Consider the following 26,520-nt stretch of genomic DNA (forward strand, 5'->3'; position numbering starts at 1 on the left):
AGCTAATGCTGCTAACTAGTAGACTTAGTTTGGAAGCTGAATTAAAATTTCACTTCGGATTCAACCAAACAAAATTTAGTAATTCAGATGAACGGATGCTTCTTAGAATCATTGGCAGCAGCAGGATTGTGAACTGAGAGAACTTCTCTTCATGCTCCCCTTGACATTTAAAATTCTAAACCAAACTATCAACACTATATTTGTCATGAAATGAGCTTTTTTTTGCACGCAATTTGCTGTTATAATGAAAATGTTGGTGAAAGTCGTGAAACATTTTGAAAGCACATGTATTTAAAATAAACGAAAAATATATGTAATCATCCACCGGTCGCTTTGCATGGGACTAGGGGGGAGGGGGTAGGTAAATGCTACGTTATTTACGAGGGGGAGGGTAGAATTTTGTGACCAAATGCTACGAGGGGGGAGGGAGGGGTCAAAAATCGCCGAAAAAAAGCTACGTCATTTGTGTACGGCCCCCAACAAGCTGGGTCTCTCCGTTGATTCCTGTTCGGAAAAGCGATGCGAAACTGCGTCTTTGTGTCGATCTTCGAGCGGCCAATAAGGCAGTATTAACTGAGAATTATCCAATGCCGAACATAGAAGAAGCTCTGTCGTCTATCCACAAGACCGAAATGTTGTCAACACTTGATTTGGAATCCGCTTTCTACCACCTAGAGCTTGAAAACGAAAGCCGAGATATAACAACATTCGTTTCACGAAGCGGACTATATCGTTTTACGCGCCTCGTTTTTGGAATAAAAAGCGCTCCTGAGTTATTCCAAAAGACTATCACAACTCTAATTGGAAAGATCAAGGGAGTTATAATATATTTAGATGATATATTGATCTTTGCTGATTCCGTGGAAGAACATGACCGTATTTTGGCATTAGTCATGGAACGACTCAGAAATTACAACCTAAAAATCAACGTGAAAAAGTCAGTTTTAAGAGCTTCGAGCGTTCAGTTTTTGGGATTCATAATATCTAAAAAAGGAGTCAGCCTCACTGAAACTAAAATCAAAGCATTTATGGACTTGCGTGCTCCACAAACAGTTAGTGAACTTCGTTCATTTTTGGGTACTGCACAGTTTTTTGGCAAATTCATCGAAAATCTATCCCAGCGTACTTATAATATGAGACAATTACTACATAAGGGGACGCCATTTGATTGGAAAGAATGCCACTAACAAGAATTTGCTGATTTAAAGATGGTAGTATCCAACCAAAAGACGCTCAAATACTATGACCCCCGAGATAAGACGTATTTGATAACCGACGGCGGTCCTAACGGATTGGGCGCTTTTCTGGCCCAGGATGAGCAAGGCGAGATCCGTCCTGTCATGTGTATATCCCGAAGCTTAACACCCTGTGAAACCAAATACTGTCAAACTGAGAAAGAGTGCCTCGGAATTATATGGGCGATGAAAAAATTATACATCTATCTTTACGGATTACGCTTTACCCTCATCAGGATTGTAAACCACTTGTTTACTTATTTGACCGAGTACGATCAAGACCGTCTGCCAGAATGGAAAGGTGGATACTAAGACTACAGAATTTTGATTTCGAGACGCGCTACGAGCCAGGCGATAAAAATGTTGCGGATGCTTTTTCAAGACTCTGCTCATCTCAACCTACTAGATGGTATGAGACAGATGTTATTAGCTGGATAGCACCCTACATGCAACCGTGTAGAATTAGTAAGCTAGAATTGGAAAGTGCTAGTACAGAAGATTCTGATCTGCAGAAAATTCGTGACGCTTTGACAACAGACCATTGGACAAATATTCCCATCCAATTCAAGACTCTTGGTATTAAAGAGCAATTAACACAATATGGAAACGTGATTCTACGTGGAGACCGAATTGTGATTCCCACGGCTCTTCAACAAAGAGTTACAGAGATAGCACATTTAGGTCATCAAGGTGCAACTGCGATGAAAGCACACCTAAGATCGAGATTGTGGTTTCCTGGTAAGAATCTGACTAACAATGTTGTTTCCACATTTTCACTCAGGGTAGGTACCATTTTTGTAGGTTTGGAACGCAGTGGAAAAGTGCTTGAAGGCCTGTAAGGAATGCACGATGATGGCGAAGCCTGACCCACCATGCCCTATGGCACGAAGACTACCAAGTCTGCCATGGCAGGACTTGGCAATGGATTTCATTGAAGGCCTACCTAATGAATACTCGTTACTCGTAGTAGTTTGCTATACAACCAGATATACCATGGTAGAACCAATGAAGCATCCAACTTCCTTAATGGTTGTGATGGCACTTCTGAAGATGTTCAGTAAGTTGGCATACCTCAATCGATAACAACTGATAATGACCCTCAGTTTCGTGCCATAGAGCTCAAAAAGTTTTGTGATTCCTACAACATACATCTGAACTTAACTACTCCTTATTGGCCTGAACGCAATGGCGCTGTCGAGAGACAAAATCGTAACTGGAGAAAAAGGATCAAAATAAGCGTGGCACAAAACACCGACTGGAAGAAAGATATTTACGAGTATTCGTTATTCTATCACTCGACACCTCAGGAAACTACTGGCCTGTCTCCAGCTAAGATGATGTTCAATCGCGCGCTAATCAGTTTACTTCCTACGAACTGAGCTAGTTGTATTTTCTAAGAAGCGTGAACCAGCACAACTACACCTTCTATTAATGGGTCAAACTATCGCTCAGGTCTTCACAGTAAAATATCAGGGGGTCTGGTTCGACTCGAAGGGTACTTGGGGGTGCTATATCAGGTATCTGAAACAGGAATGCCAACAAAGGATCAATTTTCTTCGTACAATAACCGGATCATGATGGGGTGCCCACCCAGAAGACCTAATTAGGATGTATCAAACAATGATACTTTCGGTAATGGAATAAGGATTCTTCTGCTTTCGCTCCGCTGCGAACATACATTTCATCAAACTCGAAAGAATTCAGTATCGTTGTTTGCGTATCGCCTTAGGCTGCATGCAGTCGACCCATACGATGAGTCTCGAAGTCCCGCTGAAAAATCGATTTTGGGATCTCTCACATCGATTGCTCATTCGATGCGATATCTTGAATCCGGTCCCGAGCAGAGCCTGACAACAAATTGAAAACTAAACTAAATCCGGGTCAATATGACCCGCTAACACAGTTACGAATACATTTTTGTACAGCCCTTCTGAATCAGGAATGTCCGAAAATTTGTGACTCTATTAAAAATCGTTGCTCTTAATGAAAGAGGAAAAGTCAAGAAATTCCAAACTTCTAGCACATTTGAAAGTACATTTTGGATCATATTAACCCCAACACCTAAAGAAGGTTATTGAGTTTCCTTGTTACCGGGCGCCCAGAGACTCCTAAAATCTTGCATCGCGTGCGAATTGCAGTAAAATTTCAAATCCCTATCTTTACTAACAATCTCCCTCCTCCCGTGATACTTGTAGAATGTGCCGTAGTATATACGGTATCTAGCAAAAGCGGACTAACATTCCTTCCCTTTCCTGCTAATGTAAGTTCGGGCCTGCCGGCGCCGTTATTGAACAATAAAAATTTGAGATGATCAGAAGTTGCACATTGAAGGATGATTTGTTACTTCCAAGTATTACCATCTATTGATTCTCTGTGCAATTTCAGCTAGTTCCGATCAATAACGAAATAGCAACCAGGTGTGGTCGCACAAGCTACCATAACCATGTTCACTTTCACAATTTTACTCATTGTTTGGTTGCTATGAGTCGCTGGGAGGAAAATACCAATTAAAATGATGGTTAGAAAGATGCTCTCTCTGAATAAAATAAGCGTCAAGTATGGTGCTTCCCCGGTATAATAACTTACTTGATATTTCTGTGCTTCGGCCTTCGAACGCATTTTCTTCTTCTTGGTATTGATCCAACCGGCCGCAAAGTCCGGTCCGAGTGTAGTTTCCGCCGTAAAGGTGTGCTTCGTACCACGATTACTCTCGAAGATGAATCCTGGTAGTTCGTCCTGCAGAATCGTAACCTGGTGCCCTTCCGAGTTGTTGATATGTAGCTGATGTTCCTTCTGACTCTGCAGTACCCAATTGCCAACAACAATCCGCGAAAGGCTTGGAGTCGACAGAATCGGTTGCGACACGGTCCCCTGACGGACGGCACCGCGGGCTCGCTGTAGCTTCTCCAAAAATTCACCGCGATTCTCTGTGAATGTAGAACGAGTATTGGTTGTTCATTTTTCATTAATTTAAGGATTATCAAGTTACAGAGCTACAGATCAAACAGGACAAATCAGTTGGGACTAATATTTGGCTCGCATATTGGTGGAAAATGTGTTGTGTGCGTGTGTGTTTGTCAGTGGCTATTATAATGATGATGATTTTGTCTAGTCTCACCTTCGCCGGCTAAGGAATCCGCACTCCTACCCTTGCCTAGAAATAAGAACATTGAAATTGAGAACAAACGGAAATTTAAATCAACAAAAATATCGATTGCATCGCGACACAACACTGAACGAAAATGTTTCTGCGGAATCATGAACGAGACACCGGCAAGAATGTCACAATGAATGCGTAGCCATATGCAGAAGCCCAATTGTCATGCAAATTAATCTGTCCAGTAAGAGTAGTAGATCATGCAAACACACAGACAGGAGTGGCACACGTTATTTTCACACAAAAAAATAACAGAAAAACCGTTACTAACCTGAACTGTCGCTTCCATTCTCCGGACTGCCGCTGGAGTACATCGTAGCCAATTTACCATCCAATATGAACCGGAACCAACCGTTGGACCCATTCGATAGCTCCAATGCGGCTGAATCGGACCACACATACAGACAGTCCCGTCCACGACAAATACTCCAATCCCGCCAATGATACGCCTTGCCTGGGAGAATTTCTTTGGCATCTTCCACTGTACTGGTCGCCACAGCTACGACCAAGTTGTTGGTCGGAACGGCCGGAACCGGCGACTGGTCCTGTGTGGATGATTTCGAGTCTTCTGATTTAATCACGTCGGTGTTATCTCCCTCACCACCGAAGCTAGGATCTCCCATCAAGGCTTGTACCTTGGAGAACACCCCAAGCCGGGCAAAGTGATCGAGGAAATCGTTCTGTGTCTTCGACATCAACTCCTCGATGATGGTTAGTACCACCAAGTGACCATCTTCATCGTCCTACAGTGGATAGGAAGTGAAAAAAGCAAATCGGTATTAACATGACGAAGATCGACGATTCGATAGGATTTGCATGTCGGTAACGAGTTTTGAAAAGTTAGCAAAATACACACAATCACTCGCTTGATTTTAGTGCTTAGTTTGGTAGTAGTAGCAGGGATACAACAATGTAATAAACAATTGATCAGAGTGAAAACGGAAGGAAAAGCAATAACAACCGCGATATGGTTTGCTCTTCCACGTTTGTGTGCGCTACCGTTGGTAAATGCCAATAGATGGGAACAATAAAGTGTTTAATTGGACAAAGGGGGGATACAACTTCTTTCTACTTAACGAATTTAATAGCATGATTATTGCAGTGTTTCGTGTTACTATTAGTGACGACCGTAATTAAAATACGAGCAAATGTCTGACAAACAATATTTACAATAATTGCCTCTCACATGGGATGACGTTTCTGATGCAACGTTATTATAGGACTACATTTTTTGGTTTTAAACAATAGCAGCAATAGTTGAGAATAATGATAATGTGGCCAACATCAAGGTTTGGTTGACATAATGAAAACTGATGATGAACTATTTTTTTGCACATTTCAACAGGTTTTTGTTCAGTAAATTTAATGGATCTACGAAGAATTGCGAATAGCTTTGGAATGATTACCTCTCTCAAAACATCACTGTAATCAACTAGTCATTTTACTCAAGATTTTCAGCCTGAATTTTGTGTGTTAAATTTTGTTGTCTAGTTGATTATTATTGATAAAGTCGAACGGTTGAGCATTGAATTCATCTCCTCAGTAACTAGCATCAACTTGGGACCATTTAAGCGATAAATCGAAACAATTTTTTTTGTGAACGTCCAAATCAAATGGTTAGTTCCGAGTGATTTTTGGCTGATTAATAAGCGAAAAAGAACCCTTGTTTTTTAGTGTGGGAAGCGAACGCCTGGCACACCCATATGGAAAACAATTAGATTAAACTTCTTCGCTTGCTTTCCGAGACATCACTCGGGATCAGTCTGTTGCTTTAGGTTTGCACACAACTTGTGTGCTGTTTGTATTTTGTGCGATCATGGGCGCTATAACCTAACCGTAGGTGGGATGGCGGACACAAACAAACCCCGACATGCCTGTTCTTCGACGAGACAGTACATCAGTGCAGGCCCAATAGCCGCTCAGAAAACAAAACAATTTGTGGAGCTTTTTGACGGAACACTGAAAATAAATAAAAATAAAGAGACTCTCCTTATTTTTGTTTAAGAAAACACGGATCGAAAAAATCGGCACAAGCCCAAGCGACGATTGGAAACTTGGAACATGGAACTACAAGTCGCTTGTTTTCCCAACTCGCAACTTCGAAGTCGTAGTATTACAGGAATTTTGTTAGCGGGACAGAAGGTGTAGAAAAACGGGCCTCGAGTGGCCACATTTTATCCGAGAGAAACCGTGTTTACAGTGCTAAGCAAGATGCGCCAACGTTTGATCAAGTGACATGCGAGCTTCTAAAAGGATATGTGTAGTGAGGATCAAAGGTCGTTTCATCAACTACATCATCATAAACGTGCATTGCCCTCACGAAGATTATTTTTATGCACGTCTGGAGCATTCCTATGGCAGCTGCCCGCAGCGGGATGTTAAGCTCGTTATTGGCGACACGAATGCTCAGATAGGCTGTAAGGGTATGTATAAACCAGTCAGCGAACCGGACAGTCCGTTCCAAATGACAACGAAGCGCGAATTTCGCAGCATTTCGAAGAATGATAGTCCGAAGTACCTTCGAGGGTGTTGCAGCCCCGTGCGAAAGTAAACGAAGAATTATACAGAAAAGCGTGGAATCGAAAAAATCGATATGTCGGTGTAGAAAGCGCTTACAAGAAGATCGGATTAGCGAGGCGATGAGGCAGCTGTACCGCGTTAACGACACACGGAAATTTTACGAGAAGGTGAGGCTAGGTGCCACAAGCCGACATGTGCCGAGACGCTAACGGGAACTTTTGAACGAGTGTAAGATGATCGAAAGGTGGAAGCAGTATAATGACGTACGTCTAAATGGCGAAGCAGTAGACGACCAGAGAAGCATAAGAATCAGCCTGGGCACACAAGCAACCGACGACAGATTGCCAGGACCGGATCTACCTGTGATTGAGAAGATCGGATGGTTGAGAAATATTAAAGCCGCTGCAATGATCAACTGTCATGTGAGCTGCTCAAACACGGCGAAGAGGAACTTGCTAGTGCACTTCACTAGGTGGAACGAAGAGATTTTACCGGAGGATTGGATAGAGACTATAAAAAGGGCGATAAATTGGATTGCTGCAGCTACCGAGTAATCACCGACATTGCTGAACGTCGCGCCTACAAGGTGCTCTCCCGGCGCTCGTGATGGGGTCTTTCGAACTCACTTCTCAGTCGAGTATTTTCCTTTGAATGATAATCCGCTCTCTGAAAACCTTTTGCTTCCTATCATACAGTCGCATACAGCACATGATTTGATTTTCTGTTCGTCTACCACCAGAACGATCGCGGAATGAAAAGTAAATCGCAGGTCTTCTTGCTTGCTCTCACTTCCTGCGACTACGACATTATCGTTCTCACCGAAACCTGACTACGTGTTGATATATTGAACGCCGAGCTATCGACGAACTCCGCAATCTACCGATGCGAACGAAACTCTTCTACTAGCCCGCAGTCGTGGTGTTCTAATAGGGACCAAGAAAAATCTAACTGGGACTGTACTAAAGATGCCGGATGTGAAAGTTTGAAACAGATTGTCGTACACGTTTCACTGCCGGACCGATCTTTGTATGTTTGCTGCATTTATCTGAGGTCGCACAACGATCTGACATGCACAACTTTTACTCTTCTGCGATCCCAAACATTCTTGAGAAAGCTTACAGATTATTATTATTATTATTATTATTATTATTATTATTATTATTATTATTATTATTATTATTATTATTATTATTATTATTATTAATATTTTTATTATTATTATTATTATTATCTTTATTCTTTCATCTGACTATTGTCTACATGAAATAAAACTTAAACCTATTGGTTGGTGAAACACGACGAAGTTCTCGATTCGAGCTTGACACGAAGAGACCTACCAGTCAGATAAGATTTCAGCCATTGAACAAAGCGCTCCGATGCACCTAGCTTGGATAACTTAGCTAAAAGAATATCATGATTAATCGAATCAAACGCTGCCTTTAGATCGGTGTAAATAACGTCCACTTGTGTCCCGCGCTCCAAGTGTTCAAAACAGGTAGTAGTGAAATCGAGAAGATTCGTTGTGACGGATCGTCCAGGCATGAATCCATGTTGGTCGCTAGAAATGTAGCTTTTGGCACTCTCGAGAATAATGCCACTCACAATAATCTCGAAGATTTTTGATGCCGCAGATAAACTGGTGATCCCTCCGCCTGTCTCCTTTTTTATGGACAGGAACCATGAACGGCTTCCAAATTGCAGGAAATTTCGAATCAGCGAACGATTGGTTGAATATTCTGCATAGCGGTTCTGCAAGGGCACCAATGTTACGGCATAGCACCACAGAAGGAATGCCGTCAGGGCCAGGCGAGAATGTACTTTTTAATTTCTTTGCGGCTTTTGTAACCATTGCAGGTGTAACCTCAAAGCTATCAAAATCTAATAGGTTACCTGGAACATTTAATAGTGCTAAATCCAGTTCTGATGACGTAACCGATTGCGCAGCAAATATCGACGAAAAATGAGTAGCAAACAATTCGCATTTCTCATCGCTTATTGATGACTCCACATTGGGGAGAAAAATATTAGATGGAATTGAGGAAAGCTTTCTCTTCGAGTTCACATAGTTCCAAAATTTTTTTGGATTTCGTTTCAACCCAGATTGCACCCGCAAAACGTACGATTTATACAGCGAGGAATTCAGCTGACGATACTCATTACATGCAAGATGAAAGTTACGTTTGTTTTCAAGTGAGGGGTGATGTCGTAACCTACGCTGGGAAGCGTTACGTTTCCGTTTTAACCCATTATTGCCCAATCTACTATATATAGTAGGTGCTAAGAATAACTCCTATTACTCAATTAATAACGCAGAACAGGCATTATCAACGAGTTAATATTGTTCATATACTCTTGCAGAATATGTTTAGAGAAGTTAGAGTGGTTAAACCGGTGTTTATGTTTTGTTTTTAATAAATTTTCACTTAAGGGGTTACACATTTTTGTTAGGATGAAAAAAATCGAATTTTTGTAAATTAGATATTCTGAAACTACACACGCTGAGGAAAATTTTCTCAAAGTTTCATTAAGATCGGAATACTACAACTTAAGTTACAGCTATTCATAGATCGCTACCCATTCACCACTTGTAGGCGGTACGTAGTGTTTGATACGCTAGAACGTTGACTCGCTGCACCGACAGTAAAACTCGATTATCTCGGAGTTGTATTTTGTTGAAAAGTTCATCCGCGGCGATCACGATATCTCAGGAACCGATTAACCGATCAATCTTAAATTTTCACTGGTTGTTCCTTATAATATCAGCTACTTTGAGTACAAAAATAATTTTACTGGAATGACCACATCATTTTTCTTCGATCGGAAAACACAATTTGTGATGCGCGTGAAAAATAAGTTGAGCAATAATGGGTTAATTTTCTTAGAAGAGACGTGCTCCATACGGGAAAAATAGCGGGGCGACGGACCGGTACATTCGTATCCATCCAATTGTTTAACACAGCACAAAACGTTTCAGCCATATCGTCAGAGTTCTGTCCATCCAAAAGAACTGCCCAATCGATTACTGACAGAGTATTCAAAAGTGCATCGAAATCGATTTTGTTATAGTACAACGGCAACAACTCGCAATCAGTATTATCATAGGTTGATTCACGCATGTCTGGTACCAAAGATGGTAGGCTAATCACCAACGGCGGATGATGAAGATCAACGGGCAGCAGCTGTGAAATAGAACACATTACATCAATCGGCATATCCAGTGAGCAAAAGATCAAGTCAAGTGTGCGCCTAAATGATTGCGTATGAGATTGGTCTGATGCAAGTTAAGAAAGTCCATACCATCAACCAATAAGGAGCCTGCAGCAGATAGGACCACTGAGTCACACGGGCGATTTCCATCATCATCCCTCATCCAGGATATCCTAGGCTGGTTATAGTCACCGCAAACTAGCACATGATCTGTGTCGGATCCATTTTCACACAATTCATGGATCGATTCAATATGCGCATTCAGTATGCCGACATCCTTACTCTTGTCGGGGGGAACATAAATGGCACACAATAACAGTCGTTTGGATCCAATGGTCAGCGACACACACACTTGCTCTAAGGTTTCTCTTCTGGTTACATTCACATTAGAGCTGATGAATCGATGATGCACAGCAATCAGCACGCCTCCCAAACCTGCTTTGGTGCTATTTTTCGGGCTCCGGTCGCAGCGGTATACGCTGTAGCTGCTTCCAAAAAGCTGTGACGAATTAATAGCTGCGTTGAGACCCGTCTCGATCAAAATGATGACATCTAAGTTACAGTCCAGTGTGTTACAATAGAAATCGTCGCTCTTAGTCCGAATTCCTCTTATATTCTGATAATAAATCCATAGATGCCTATCATCACGGGTCGGGTGCTGCAATTGGGAAGCATCAGGTCCGGAAATATTTGGTACAGTAGAAAGATACTTGCCTTTGGTGGAAACCCTAGGGTTCCCACCATCAACAGAAACTCGCAGAATAATTATTACGGATTGAGGAAACCCTAGAGTCTCCACCGTCTGGAGGAAGAAGCCTTACATAGTTGTCAGGATGAAGTGGTTTTACGGTAACTGAAGATTGCGATTTATTGCTTCTTGGTTTTTTGAGTAGTCGACGAATTCACGAAATAAAATTCCTTCCGGCCAAGTAGTAGCGCCAAGAGCAAGTTCCTTTATTGATGGATCCAGACCAATTTTGAAGGACACATAGGGTGATGAGCCTACTTTCACCATACTAAGCAAGGTGCCTCACTAATTCGGTAATTTCTTGCCTTACAATCAATGGAATGCGTAAAAATTGACATCAACCGCTTTGCTTCGTTGTTAAGAACCAATATAATAACACAAATGCGTTGAAAACAGTAAAATTCTCGTGTTTGAGCACAATGAAAACTCGAATCGAGTGCCCCTATTGTTGCGCTACCATTTGACTCAATGCGTTGAACAAAGATGGCAGAAACTGCTCTAACCAACGGCTTCAAATGGGTAGGGTGATAATAGAAACATGGCGCAAACAGGCTCATCACCCTACGTTAAATTGGTTGTATCCATATTCTTTGGGACCAGACGCACAATATCAGCTGGTTCAGTTGATTTCAAACAGCGTGAGACAATTTTATGCATGTCATCAACAGTAACTAAAGGATGCAAGCCGGATAAATAGAGCCAAAATTTCGGCGGGCGAGCCGCAGGTGTCAGAGAAGGAGCAGACAAATCGCTGAGGTCGATGGTATTTGTTCCACGATCTGACGGTACACTGATAGATTGTCCTTCATTACCACGACGGCGCTTATTGCTGAGTTTTGGCCAGACAATCTTTGAGCGAATCGAAAGTTTATCTGCAGAAGCATCCATCGGAATGCAACGATCGACTTTATCACTTAGCTTTTCAACTAGCTTGAACAGTTGTTCAACCTGGGACGGCAGACCACCTTCAATTGGCGAAGTGGTTTCGGGAGCAATCTTATCGGACAGATATGATTTTACACTACGGCCATTCAATTCATTTTGGCAAACTGCACAAACATATAGAGCTTTGCTTTGCGCGAAGAGCTCCCTATTTGCACTGTTGACTAATATGGAAATAACTTTCGCAGAAGCCACATTGTAATGGTTCGATTTCATTTATATCTCCTCTAATGAGGCTGGAAACATCTACAATATTAAAAATTACAGACGAATCTCGTTACTGAACTGATTAATCTAATTCGAATGACGCTGGATAGGTAAAAATAGTCGTAGACATTCGACAGGTTTTTGGCGTCAGATGGATTGAAGGTGAGTGATACACTCTCTAATCTATTGATCAACATAGCGCTCGAAGCTACGATACGATCTGATGTGCAAAGGAACGGAACCATCATCACGAGATCTCACATGTTTCTTGGCTTCGTGTAGGACACCGACATCGCTGATGTTGATCGTAGAGCAGTGGAAGAGGCATTAGTGTTTTTCAAAAGAGACTGCGAGAATCGGACTGAATATAAACTGTATAACATGGATCTATCAGACGCCCACGACAAAATCAACAATGATATTGCAACAGCCAAATTAGACAAACTTGATAGCCATGGAAATTATTCGCTGATTTCGTTTCCATCATAATGAATGGAAACTTTAAATCAGCATTACAAGATCGAGGAAATCGTGCTTTTTATTAATTATAACACTAGATAAGCTATCAAACAATATATCACAATAATTTCAGAACTCAATCAAAGTAGTTAAAAGATATATATTATCCAGTAAAATACTGACTGATTGTTCGGCAAAATTATACCAACAGTACCGAACCTCGCCAAAAACTTACAAAACAGGTACAACAAATCATCTGTCAAGTCGCCAGTTTCAGAGGAAACTGCTGACTGGCCAGTTTTTTGACGTTTGTATAGAACAGATTACGGAAAGTTCGATAACCGAATTGTTTGACTGAATTGATTACCGAACGGTTTGCTGTTCAAAAACCCCAGTTAAATTTTACTGTACCCAGTAGTTAAAATTAAGTGTGAAGGTTTGTTCTCTCCAGAATTCATTAACTCGCCGGGAAACTCTAAGTTTGCTCATATGACCATACTCCACGCTTTTCTAAACTTTCTTCCTTCAACTCCTTGCTATTCCTTGAGTACTATGGCTCTTAATATTGAAAAATATTTCACACCTTCCAGTCCCTTGCTAATTGAATGTCGTTACAATATAAAAAAGGAAAAAGATTGACTCACTATAAGTCGTTAATAAAAAAGGAAAAAATATACTTTTTCAAATATTCGTGCAAATATACCCAAATTTTCAAAAAGCTGGGTCTTTTCTACCTTTCAAAAAAACTCGAGCAATGGCTTCATTTTTGCCACCTAAAGCAGACCATTCACTTGAGAACGTTCTATCTGCACAAACAAAATGTGAAATGCGTTGTTAAGCGCAACGAAAACTCGCATCGAATACCCCAATTATCGTCCCACCATTGGAGATAAGGCGATGAACAAAGATGGTAGACGCTGCTCTAACCAGCGGCTCAAATTGGCATTGAGTTCTTGTCGGCCAGTCTCACGAACACCAATGCAGCTTACTGGTTGAAAACAATCCCATTTGCTTTTGCCGTTTTCGTTTATTATTTTCCACCCGCTAGTGAAGTAGTATTTGTGTCATGTGACGTGTACGTACATGAGCCGTAGAAAAGTCTATGATAATAATAGAAATTGGTAAAAGATAGGCTCATTGCGCTATGTCATAAAATGTTTTGAAAGAGGAGGGTATTTTTTACAAAACCAGTAGTAAAATTGCTAATACACCTCGACACTCTAAGTATCCGCAGGAACTGTTCTCAAATCCTATACATCTAAGTCTTACTCTCTGCTGGAGTGAATTGCTGTACTATTTTCGAATGTTGACGAGCAATACGCCTGAAACTAAATTTTTATCAATTCTTAAATGTAAATAATCTTGAAGTTTGAACTACATTTAATTAGCTAGGGACTGGAAGGGGTGAAATATTTTTCAATATTAAGAGCCATAGTACTCAAGGAAGAGCAAGGAGTTGAAGGAAGATAATTTAGATAAGCGTGGAATAGGGTCGTATGAGCAAGCTTAGAATTTCACGGCGACTTAACCTTTTTCTTCTACGCGCAGGAGTCAGAATATTTTGACATTAAATGCGAAGTCACCTGAGTCTGTGTAGTTACGAAAAGTTAAATCACGGAAAACTTCCACACTAAGCATTTTGCAACGTTGAAAGTTTTGAATGAGCTAGTTTTGTCCTCACTAATTGCTTACCGGGGTGTTTTATTTGATTGACTATTGTCTTTGCCTCAGCAGCTGTGTCATATTGTCACATGTGTTGCTGATTTACACGATGTCGGCAGCGTTCATCCAAAGCTGCTTGATGGATCCCCATCATGGTACATTTTTTTCCTTTTTTATTAACGACTAAGAGTGAGTCAATTTTTCCTCTTTTATGTTGTAACGACATTTAATTAGCAAGGGACTTGAAGGTTTGAAATATTTTTCAATATTAAGAGTTATAGTTCTCAAGCAAGAGTTGCACAAAAGAAAAATGACTCACTCTTAGTCGTTGATAAAAAAGGGAACAAAATCTCTAAGTAATCACTAATGATGGTCAAGAGGCATGTTGGTTTATATCCAACAAGTAGGAAAAAAATGCTCTTCGTATGCCCAACGGTGTCAACGTGCACCATGCAATTTGAATCTAACCGTGTTATTGTAAAATATATTGAATAACGTCCGAAAATGAAAACAAACAACAGATCTATAAGAAAAAAGTTTTTTGTTGCATATTTTGCGATCATTCTTCGTCATTCTTGGCTGTACCTAGAAAGCATGTATTATTTTGTAGGGGGCTGATAGCAGACGAACCAAATTGAATTCGAGCAAATCCTTTCTTGAGCATATTTTTATTATATTTTTTTTTAAATTTTGCACTGTTAGACCCCTTAAGGGAAGTTTAAGCTAAATAAACAGGAAAGGTTATGAGGCTACATCTAGGGACTAAACAAGAATATTTTAAGAAATTTGGTTTCTTAAAAAGAAAGAAAAATATATGTTCCGATTTTATCAATGTTCCGGTTTTATCAGCCTAAAATTCATCAAGGGGCTGATAAAGACGGGTCTTTACTGTATTAATAAATGCCATAAAAGATGCTCTTGCAAATACTTTTCTCATTACAACAGAGCTATATTTCTTCTCGATCTTATAACAGATGTTGATAGTCCTCGTACTAGTCGATATTGGTACACTAGGAACATATGCTAGATTAGTGACAATATTTTTAAGTTCCATAAAAACAGTCTCTCTTCTTTAGATACATGAGAGATATTCACCTCTGCTCTCGTAGACTACTCCGACCGATTCAATCTGCTCGAATCGAATGCCCATTTGAACTACTGGGCATTCAACGCTGATCTGAGGAAGCGATTCGTCATTTCCAAGAACCATGAGCCATTTTAGCTACTGAAGAACCAAAGTGATTGGTCGAGTGAGACAATCAACATTCTTCTAGGTGTCTAGGTCTTGCACTCCTTCCCTGAATCAGCAAACATACCCAAAATCAAAAGTGTCGACAACTAGCAGGACTCACATGTATCCCCACCCAAGCGAAGTGATCAATTCACTTGTAAGTAGGAACACACATTCTCCAACCAGCTATGAAGACATCCGTACCAACGAGAATGGACCATGCCAGTCGAAAGCCACAGACCCAGTACCAACCCGTCCCACCTCAACAAAAATACTTGTGTCTCGCCTTATCTCCTAAAAGCCTCATTTAATCAGAGGACATTTATTGGTTGATAGCAAGAAACATCAGTCATCATGCAACTTAGACCAAAGAATACGTACGGAAGTGTAGTTAACCTAATCCCCTTACTCCTTGTTGGCAGAGCAGTAAAGCAAAAAATGATTTTGGAACGTTATTCAAGTGTAAATAAAGTTATACGATGAAATGAGCCAAATGTTGGCCATATAAAACTCCCATGGCCAAACATTGTCCAAATAATCAGTCGATCTGTTATTTATCACTATTGAATTAAACTCAAGGTCTTAAACAGCATGTAGTCACAAAATTGCTTTCAATTGCTCGAGTAAATAAATATCAGTGGCATAACTTATTTCAGTGTTAAACATGTTTGATAGTCGAAATAGAAAAGAAGGCATGTGGCTCATAATTTTTATTTGCGTTGATTTTAAAATTATTTTTGGGTAAGCTGAATTCTATAGTCTGGATTTAAAATAATTTTAAACATCATAAATATGTAGGTACTGCATGTGTTCAGTATATTTCGATTGTGAGAGATAAGCGAAGCATGTTTACACACACGTTTTCCTTAACAAAAAGGATAGGATCGCGTTTTTGTAGTTTATTTGACTAAGTCAGTGGTAACGTGGAAACATATCAAAATACTGAACAAGTGGAATGGGAAAATTGGCTGCGACATGGCATTCTTTGCGACTCCGGCGTCAACGCATTACCCTATGCTATAGCTTTGGATAGAGAAATGCCCTGCGCCTGACAAGCAGTGCGGGTATTGAAATGTATCACCTGACTAATGCAAAAAAACTGCCTATAAGTGGTGTGATAGATATGATTTTTCTATTCCTGGCATATCCTATCTTGTTGTTCTGCTTGTGCCGAGGGGTGAAGGCTCGGAATGGAGCTCAACACTTTAATCGTCACAATGACATCCAACTAACTAAGCCTGGATCTGACATGGTAGACATTCTTTCCCTATCTAATGATTAAACTACAAAAAAAAGATATAAAGAATCTTGTATATGAGGAGTTAATAAACGAGAGAAACGTTTTGGGTGGATTCTAATATACGCCCAAAAACCTAAACCTTTTTAAGATAGGCACCGTCAAAGTTACACCATATGAAGGATATCAAGTTAACCAGTTAACCAGTGACAATAAGGCACTTCAATCGACAAAATCACGCAGGGGACATGATCTTAGAATATCAGAAAAATCTGAACACTCAAATCAGTTCGTCAATTTTGACATTGTGTGTAGTCAATAAATTGATATCACAGTAAAGTCAAAGTGACACTTGTTTACACATTTTTAGCAAAACATTTTCCGAGTTTCAGCTAACGAACGTCACTCTTATTGAGATCTCAGTAAAACAAAATTATAAGCTGGGATCTCATAGCTGTTCAGATCTCGGCAAAAATGATAAGATACGGTAGAAAAACAGTTCCTAGTTTTCAATAAAATTGTGAAACAGATTTCCATAGCCATAATTCCGGTTGGGTATTCTGCAAACACCTTCAAAGCTACACCAGTCGAAAACTATCAGATTAACAACATTATAGAGCAGGACCCAATGACCCAAGTTTAATAAGTAAATTTAGGGCACAACAGAAACGATTTGGGAAGTGCAGCGACGTAGATTCAATAACAGGTTCACTACATGTAGTGTATATGCTATGACATCATCGACAGGATATAGAAGTCAAACATCTATTTATTGGGTTCAACGCAATGTTCCAAATTATTCAAATTCCAATAATACTGATTTCAGAATACTTTACTACGGTAATGTCTGAGCATATTTTTGATAGTGAGCTGCTATAATCTTTTTTAAATGTGTGGGTATGTAAATATGCGCGGTAAGTGTCAAACTAGTAAAATGTTGATATTTTTTCTCGAGGTATCCATTTTAGCTTTTCGCAAGTTCTTTCGCGACGGTGCATTTTTTCTAATTCAATGTACCTAAATCAAATGATCGATTGTTATTCAGATATGGGCGAGAGGTAAGATAGTAACGAAATGTAGCATAAAAATAAAAAAAATAACATTAATCAATTCATCAAGCTTCATTACCGCAATGCTAAGGTCAGACCAATTGCTTTGAGCACAACTTTTGGCGGCGTTGTTATTGCTTTTGCCGATATCCCGACAGTGATGGTGATGGCAGATTTCACCGCCGGACAATGACGAAAGCGCCGGTGCATGGGCCGCCACTGGAGACGAGGTCAATGGTAACATTGGCGGTGGTGGAGGTATTATGTAAGAGCTAGAGTTACGACGCTGCTGGTTGGGCTGTTGTTGCTGCTGCTGCTGCTGTTGCAGCCTCAAATTCTGGACATATTTGCTCACTTTGTTCGCACAACTGAACTTGGCTAGAATGCTATTGCTACTAGTGTTTGGAGGAGGAGGAACGGTTAAGGGCAGTAGAGACGGTGTTGGCTGCGATGGCCAGCTGTAGCTAATCTGCAAGCCGTATTGAAATCACTTTAGTACTTGAATCGAAAAACAATGAGACAACTACATTTTTATGGCTCTATTTGTATAGATCAAAGTGTAAAGACATCGTTTTTGAACTCAGAGCGAAAAAAGACCAATTTGTGCTGTGAAACGTTGTTAGTGTGCAGCAGAAATGTAACTTAAATACCACTGCTTACCTCATTGTCCAAGACACTGGCGACTACTTCGACTAGTAGCGTTCCGAGATTCTGTTCGTGGCTTTGAAGACCCTCGGAAGAGCAGAGCCTCGAAAGCATCTCCGGTTGGACGTATTGTATCATTTTCTTAATCAGACCTAAAACCGATAAAAAATCAGTTTAGTGTGTACAAATGTAAATCATATTGTTGTTCTTGTGTGACATACCTAAACTAGATCGCCGAACGCTGGCTAGCATTGTGCTTTGGAACGTCTTACAGAATATGGGGAGAAAGAACTTGAGATACACTGGAGCCATCTCTGGATCACCTCGCGGTTCGCTATCACCATCTTCTGCATCACTCTTCAAATCTGACCTCGTAGCGGCAGTCATCCACTCACCGGGGGACTGCAGGATTGTTGCAACTTCGCGATGACCTTCGTCCGGTCGTTCCCGTGCCTTATCCAGTGGTGTTTTACCATCTTCGTCACGTAGATCTGGGTTTGCGCCGTGTTTGAGTAGCACTTTGGCAATACCTGGCCGGCCAAAGCATGCTGCGTAATGCAGAGAGGAACTTCGCTGGCCCTTATTTACGTCAGCACCTTTATCACATAGGAATTCTACCATTTCTAGAGTACCGAAAGCTGAAGCCCAGTTCAGAAGAGTTTGTCCAACGTCGTCCATACAGTTGACGTCGATTCCTCCCGATTCGATGGCTTCTATGAGTGCTTCCGTGTCCTTACTTCTGATGCAATCGATTAGCTGTCGATGTGTTCGTTCAGTACTTGAATCTGCTCTTCGCACACGCGGTGCCAACTGACCACTGGATCCACCTACCCTACCAAGTGCTTGTCGGCCTTCAAACAGTAACAACAGAATGAGATCCGCTAGCCTCATACAATCCAACACGCATCGTTCATCACCTTTGAAAGCTCGCTCCATTGCTTCCGGCAGATTAGACCTAAGCAAATCATGAGTGATTGAAGGCGAACCTCGACATAAAGTCGACAAAAGCGATATAGTGGTAGCAATGGATTGGCTGGAGCGTCCAGCTTCAGCCGCTCCTTGTGACTTTGGAGCTGAAGATGAGAGCTGTGGTGTTGGTGCGGCATCCTGACTGTTTGACTGGCTAGCCGGGGTAGGAGCAGAACTTGAACCCGCATTACCTGTAGCGGTTTGTGTTCCAGCAGCATTGCTTAAGCGATTTAAAAGTTCCGTAACTAGACCGTACTCTGCCAAAGGTGCAGGATCCACTCCCTTTCTAGTAAAACGATCGGCTACCGAAGCGAAACATTTGAGTGCACCATCTGCCACCAGCGGATCTTCGTGTTGAAGTAGCGTGCTCAGACTTTCAACACACGTCTGCACATTGACACCCTGTGGTTCAACCTTGGTACACAACCTTGACACCACGGCCATCGCCGAGTGTAGTGTGTCTTTGTGAATTTGGGATCCATTATCACGGATAAACGAAAGGACACAGTTCAGTCCGCCTCCCTCGAACACTGCACCGGCTTCGCGAGTACAGATCAGTTCCAGCACTTTAATACACTGTTCCGCCAGATCACGACTAGTTCGACTTTCAAGGTCCGCCACCACCAGCCGGTTGCAGATCGCCTTGATAGCACCATCGATCGCAACGATGCGCCGTGTGCACTCGGATGACACGTCCAGGTAGTAGGTAATGGCACGGGCTGTCACTTCCAGCACATTTTCCGGCGCCAGCTCGTCCAGAAAGATTTTGCATAGCGCAGGCAGGAACGTCCGTGGGGGACAGCTGGAAAATGAAGTGGGTAATTATTAAAAATTATTGTATTGGCTATGGTAGACGGGGTGTTCGTGTTATTTAGTGTTTGTCTAGTTTGTAAATAATATGGATATCAAAGGGGTGATATGCACGAAGACTGAGGTATTTTGCTCTTTGCGAGCATGGGCTAATTGTTCGTTCTTTTGTCTTTGCGGGTGCCAAATTGTGCATCAGACAGCAAACCATTTGTTTTGACCCAATTGTCATTTTCTCGAACAATTTCAGGATACAGTACTGCATTCATTCGGCCGATACGAGTTGTGATCGGAGGTTGGTTTTCTTGGTTTTGAGATAGCGATGACATTCAGTAACTCAACTAACTTGTTGCATAAATTCAGCGAGGGCATTTTTACAGAGACAGAAAAATTCTGCCACTAGTTGAATTTGATTATGTCTGGCCCAGGGCGTGAGAACCGGATATTTTTTTCGGGTTTTAAATTGAAGGTTTTTTAAAGGACGATATATAATTCGATTTTTACGCTTGAAGTTTATCCTTTCGTCATTCGCGCTAGTGCACTGGAATCAGAATCAGAATATATTGGCTCAAATGGCACGTTCCCCGTACATAGTCGTCTATAGTCACTGAGTGCACGCTGCTCGGAAAATCTACGAAGCATGTTCTGTTCTAGCAAATTTCATTTACGGTCGTTCAATTAAATGGCTTTGCTAGATTTCACTGTCAAGTTATACACATTTAGTAAAAACTGCTCGAAAACAGGACTAACGAATAGAAACCCGTGATGTAAACTGCCGATCTCTCAATTTGCTTGGAAGTACTCGGATGCTTTATGAGGAATTTAAGCTCCACAAGTTTGAAATCGTAGTACTGCAGAAGGTTTGCTGGAAAGGTTCCTCATTGCGTACGTTTTGGGATGACCATATCTTCTACCAGAGCTGCGACAATATACATAGCTTTCTTCAGAAGCAGAATCAGGTGAGTGGGCTGTCAATCCCCGAATGTACAGGTTGAGGATCAACGACCGCGTCTTTAACATCAGTATCATCAACGTGCATAGCCCACTTCTCGGAAGTACCGATAATGGCAAAGGCAAATTCTACGTGCAGCTGAATATGACCGCTCCCCCAACCATGACATTAAGATTGGACATTTAAACGCTCAGGTTGCCCAGCAGGAGAAATACAACCCGGTAATTGAAGATTTGAGCGCACATCAGCCGACTAACAAAAATGTTTGGCGACTTATCGACATCACCGCCTCCAGCACAGCCTTCCACATCGCATGGAGGTCACCAAACCAAACAGAATCACGCAGATCACATTATGATAGATTGTCGGCACTTCTCAGACATTACCGATATCAGAACGTTTCGAGGACGCAATCATCGATTCGGAACACTACCAAGTGACGGTTAAGATGCAGGATACAGCACAGCATGTTAATCGGCCGATACGATTTGTGATCGGAGGTTGATGCATAAAACATTATTTTTTACATTTTTTTTAATTCGATCGTAGTAAGCCATGCCTAATTTAAATTTTTATCAGTTCTTGGAGAATGTTCTATGGTTTGGCCTCTAGTGAAATTAGTTCACATTTTTGGCGTATTTTTAGTCGTATTAGCTATGGGCTCCACATGCAGCTTCTCTCGAGTCGCAGTTTCCGAACGAAGTGTATCCTGCACAAAACACTACCGGTTTATCTGTACGGAGGTGCGTCGTGAACAATGCATGAGGAGTCACACAACAATTTCTAACCATTTGAAGGCTATTGGGAAAGTATCGAAGCTTGGCTACCTCGCGAATTAGGCGAATCTAGCTTTCAGACCCGAATTTCTATTGCTATTTCTCTTCTTTCTGGCCGACCGATGTTAAGATCCATTGTTGGTGGAATACGCGATAACGGAGTCTGGAGGCGAAGCATGATCCATGAGCTCGTTGGAGAGCCCAGTATCTATAGAGTGGGAAACTTTTGAGAGAGCCGGACAACTTTCATCGCATACACAGTTTTATGCCTAAACGATCGATAACGACCAACCTGCTCTCGTTCACAACTGATGTACTCAATGGATTCGCCGTTGCATTACAAACCGATGCTAATTACATGGGTCTATCTGCGGCCTTCGACAAAATCAAACATGATACAGTGAAGACCCGATTTTATCAGCTTTTCGACTCGATTTTATCAGCTGCGTATGAAAATTGATATTTGGTAGTTTGATAGGCTTTAGCAGACGAATCAAATTGAAATCGAGCAAATCTTTACTTGAGCATATTTTTCTTATCTTAGAGATCCGAAATATGCAAAAAAAAATATTTTTTTTTAAATTTTGCACTCTCAGACCCCCGTTAAGGGAAGTTTAAACTAAATAATCAGGGAAGGTTATGAGGCTATATCTAGGGACTTAAGAAGAATATTGTGCTTCGGTTTCTTAAAAAGAAAAGAAAATATATGTCCCGATTTTATCAATGTCCCGGTTTTATCAGTCTAAAATTCACCAAGGGGCTGATAGAAACTGGTCTTCACTGTATCGCAATGACCAAGCCAGACAAACTAGGACAGCATTTTCGTTGAAATTGATCGTAGACACAGGATACGAACGATGTCAAATTTCAGCTGGGTTCATCTTCCAGATAGCAAAAAGATGTATATCATAATCGCAAATCAATCCCATAAAGCAGCGATTCTCAACCTTTTTCGTACCACGGACGCCTCAGAAATCATCTTGGATTAACGGATAAACATGCTTCCAATATGTTTTCAGCCTTTTTTAAACGAGACATGAAATTACGCTAGGAAAATATGTTTCTTGGCTGACCCCCAGCAACGACTTCACGGCCCCTCAGGGGTCCACGAAGAATCACTGCCATAAAGATAGGAAATCTCACAGAAAATGGGACAAATATTCGATTATGGGCAGTATGCACTCTAAAATCCTACAGGTTCGCAACACTACCCAAGTAACCAATAAGCTTTATAGCGTAGCCTAATATCTGCATTAGATCCACATATAAAGCTGTCTTAAAAGCCGTGAAGCCCTAAATACTGATATAATGCTGGTATTATGCCAGAAAAGGCGAAATATAGTGCTATTACTGTGCAGAGATTGACTGCTCGTTTCCGCAGTACTAATGCTATTATATAGCACCAGCGCACAAATGTCAAATTTGAAAGCCTTATATTGACACTACTAATGCTATTAAAAAGCTTCAGTTGGCTGTTATTGTCTGCCATGGTTTTAAAACCATTTCCCATGTTTCCTTTCGGTATGATGAGCAAAAAGCAAAAAGTTTAAAATAAAAAAAAAAACTGTTTAAAATCTTTAAAACTGTAATTGACTCTCTTCTAAAGCATTGTAATGAATATCCTTAATGGGTTTTTGTTCTCACATGATATGAATATTTTACCAAAATTACCTTTAGAAGGTCTCGTACCTTGCCTCGTCGTTCACGGTACGTGCGCTGCGTTTGCTGCCTGAACTATATTGCATATGTTCGATTGAAATGAAATATGCCGAATATAATCTTGAAGAAGAGTTGCAAAACGAATAAACCCAAAGCATTACAATAGCATTATATCGGCTTTCTATTTACTCTATAATGGGACTAAATGCGCATGTAAAGCTTACATGCTTTAAAGATCCTTGTAGCATGTACGCGTTATATCAGCTTTATATGCGCATATAGAGCAATCGATAAGGCTATATGTCGGCTGTGCAGTTATGCATTATTGAAGCTAATATAGAGCTTTATTGCATTGTTAATGCTATAATGGAGTTTCAATGCAACATTAGTGCAAATATATAGCCAATATAGTGCAATGGCTTAATGCTTATGGTTACTTGGGTCCGTATTACCAGAACGGGGTATGACAGCATGGAAGTTGCCACACGAAAAAAAAAAATTCGTTCATAAATTCATGAACAAAAAATCTCGATTTCGTGAACTGAATGATTTACGAAAATCGTGGCCAAGTTCCTGAAATTCTTGCAATAAACCTCGTATGCATGAAGCTATGTGTGTTTTCAAAAAACTAGCTCGCGCAAAAATGTACATTGTGATACATTGCAATGTTTGGTTGGATTATTGTGGCTGCTCCCTGATTTTTTTATGGTTTTTATTATGATTCCTGTTCATAATTTGGGAAAATACTAGTTTGTATAAAGTACACTCATTTTTTTGCACGGGGGATACAGGCCGCGTAAATGAAAACCGCGTAAATTTCAAAATCTGCGTAAATAAAAACCGCGTAAATTTAAAAATCCGCGTAAATAAATACCGCGCGAAAAACACGTAACAAACCTGAGTGTATATCGAATAAAAGAACCGACATTTGAACGATGTTCATGATTTCAGGAGCTTTGTCGCAATTTTCGTAATTTCTCATCGCATTACCGTGATAGTTTATTCATGAGTTTACTATCGGATTTTTCTGGCAGAGTAGCACGCTTTATGTTCATGATTTCAGGGCTTAGTCACGATATTCGTAATTTATACTCACGTTTTCGTGATATTTTATTCACGAGTTTCGCGTTGGATTTTTCTGGCAGAGTAGTGTGACTTATGTTCATGTTTTCAGAATCTTAGCCATGATTTTCGTAATTTCTATTCACGACAATTTAATCACAAGTATTGCTTAGTGTTTACGATTTTAGGATCATAGTGACGATTTTCGAAATTTATCCACGATATAGCGATATTTCATTGTTCACTCTCTAATTTGTTACGTGGAGTAATGTGACTTATGTTCATGTTTAATTACTGTAGGATTTTTTTACTCGAATTTAGGTGACAATATGAATTGGATCATGAAAGCGTGGCTGATCATGATATTTTATTTTGTGAACTACATCGCGAACACGATTTGTGGCTCTATATTTGGTGCTCAACGCAGTTATCGTTGTATGTCCGGATTTCACATTGAACATAATCATATGAATTACGATGTTCGAGGTTCTAATAGTTTTCCTATATCTGTTGTTCGCACCTATTGCTAGAAGCTGGACATAATTATATATTTTATGAAAAAAGGCCATTTTTTGTGCATTGGTTCACCTGTAAATTTAAAAAAAAATTAAGACCATGTGTAGAGTTGCATGAAATTGAACATGATTACGGATGTCTTCTAAATATCACAAGCACTCAAGATAGATCGTGAATCAGGTACTATGAATCATGAACCAGTTCATGAATGCATGAATGATATTTTATAATTTTGTGGGCTATTTCACGAGCACGAATGCTCGGTCGTGAAAATTATACTAGGAATCACGAACCAGTTCACACATGAACGATTTTTTATGATTTTGTGACCTATTTCGTGAACATGCATGGTCAGGCGTTACTATTGTACTAGGAATCATGAATCAGTTCACGTTCCCATTAATAAGATGATCAATCGAATGATCAGTTGCAAGGAATCATGAATCAATCTACGCATACATGAATAAAATTTTTCGATCTTGTGAACTATTTCACGAGCTCGAATGGTAAGTCGTGACTATAATACTAGGAATCTATCATAAACTAGTTCACGAATACATGAAAACTAGTTCAAGGTTTTGTGAATTATTTCACGAATATGAATAGTAAATCGTGACTGTAATATTAGGAATAATGAACTAGTTCACGAATACATGAAACCTATTTCAAGGTTTTATGATCTATTTCACAAGCATGAATGGTGAGTTGGAACTAATTTGCTAGAAATCATGAATCAGTTCACGTATACATGAATAACATTTTGTAATTTTATGAACTATTTCACGAGCATGTCATTGAACCGTGACTAACATATTTGGAATCATGAACTAGTTCACGATGATTGAAAGAATTCATGAATAATATTCCGTGTTTTGTGAAATAATTCACGAGAGAATAGGTTTTGATTTTGTGAACTAATTGACAACCACGAAAACCAGATCATGTTCAAGACGTAACAAATCATGAATCAGTTCACGTCTCATTGTCGGACTCTGAATAATGTTCCAAAAGGTATCAATAAAATCACGATTCAACCTTTGGTTTTATGAATAATGTTGATAAAGTTAAGAACTAGTTCACATACAGAAAATCGATTTGGTAGTGGTATCGTGACTGAAGTTCGCAAAACAAAATCACATATCTCCACTAATAAAATCGTTATATAGCGTTACTGAAGGGATATGGAACATAATTATAAAACATATAAAACCTAATTTTTGTTCATGGGCATGTTTTCGTAGCGTAAAAACGTGATTGTTCCAGATTTCATGGCACTTTATTCACGATATTGGGAACATTCTTTTTCTGTGCAGTTTTCCGAACAGTGGTCCAGAACTGTTAAAATTTGGTTAAAACTAATTATCTTGCGGGTATTGCATTTAAGCCTGGGGTGGCCTGGTTCGAGCACAATAAAAACCCCTGCTCTTGGAGTTTACAAATCAAGCATTAATCCACCTAGTAGTGATATCCGAAATCTGCT

General features: G+C 40.3%; 1 protein-coding gene across 5 annotated transcripts in view; it reads right to left on the minus strand.

Annotated features, from left to right (window-relative positions):
• The window catches only part of LOC131678277 (E3 ubiquitin-protein ligase Ufd4), a 127,873-nt gene that overhangs the window by 16,925 nt on the left and 84,428 nt on the right, over nucleotides 1–26,520 (minus strand). For 2 of the 5 annotated variants that reach the window (XM_058958301.1, XM_058958300.1), the window contains exons 4-9: nucleotides 18,521–20,070; nucleotides 18,315–18,451; nucleotides 17,734–18,123; nucleotides 4,664–5,135; nucleotides 4,354–4,389; nucleotides 3,822–4,162 (exon numbers count right to left, since the gene is read on the minus strand). In XM_058958301.1, coding sequence (XP_058814284.1) covers nucleotides 3,822–4,162; nucleotides 4,354–4,389; nucleotides 4,664–5,135; nucleotides 17,734–18,123; nucleotides 18,315–18,451; nucleotides 18,521–20,070 — 2,926 coding nt within the window. The remainder of the gene's footprint in view (nucleotides 1–3,821; nucleotides 4,163–4,353; nucleotides 4,390–4,663; nucleotides 5,136–17,733; nucleotides 18,124–18,314; nucleotides 18,452–18,520; nucleotides 20,071–26,520) is intronic. The other 3 variants (XM_058958303.1, XM_058958302.1, XM_058958304.1) reach the window with 3 other exon arrangements.

Source organism: Topomyia yanbarensis, chromosome 2 (assembly GCF_030247195.1).
Source record: "Topomyia yanbarensis strain Yona2022 chromosome 2, ASM3024719v1, whole genome shotgun sequence".
NCBI classification, from domain to species: Eukaryota; Metazoa; Arthropoda; class Insecta; order Diptera; family Culicidae; genus Topomyia; species Topomyia yanbarensis.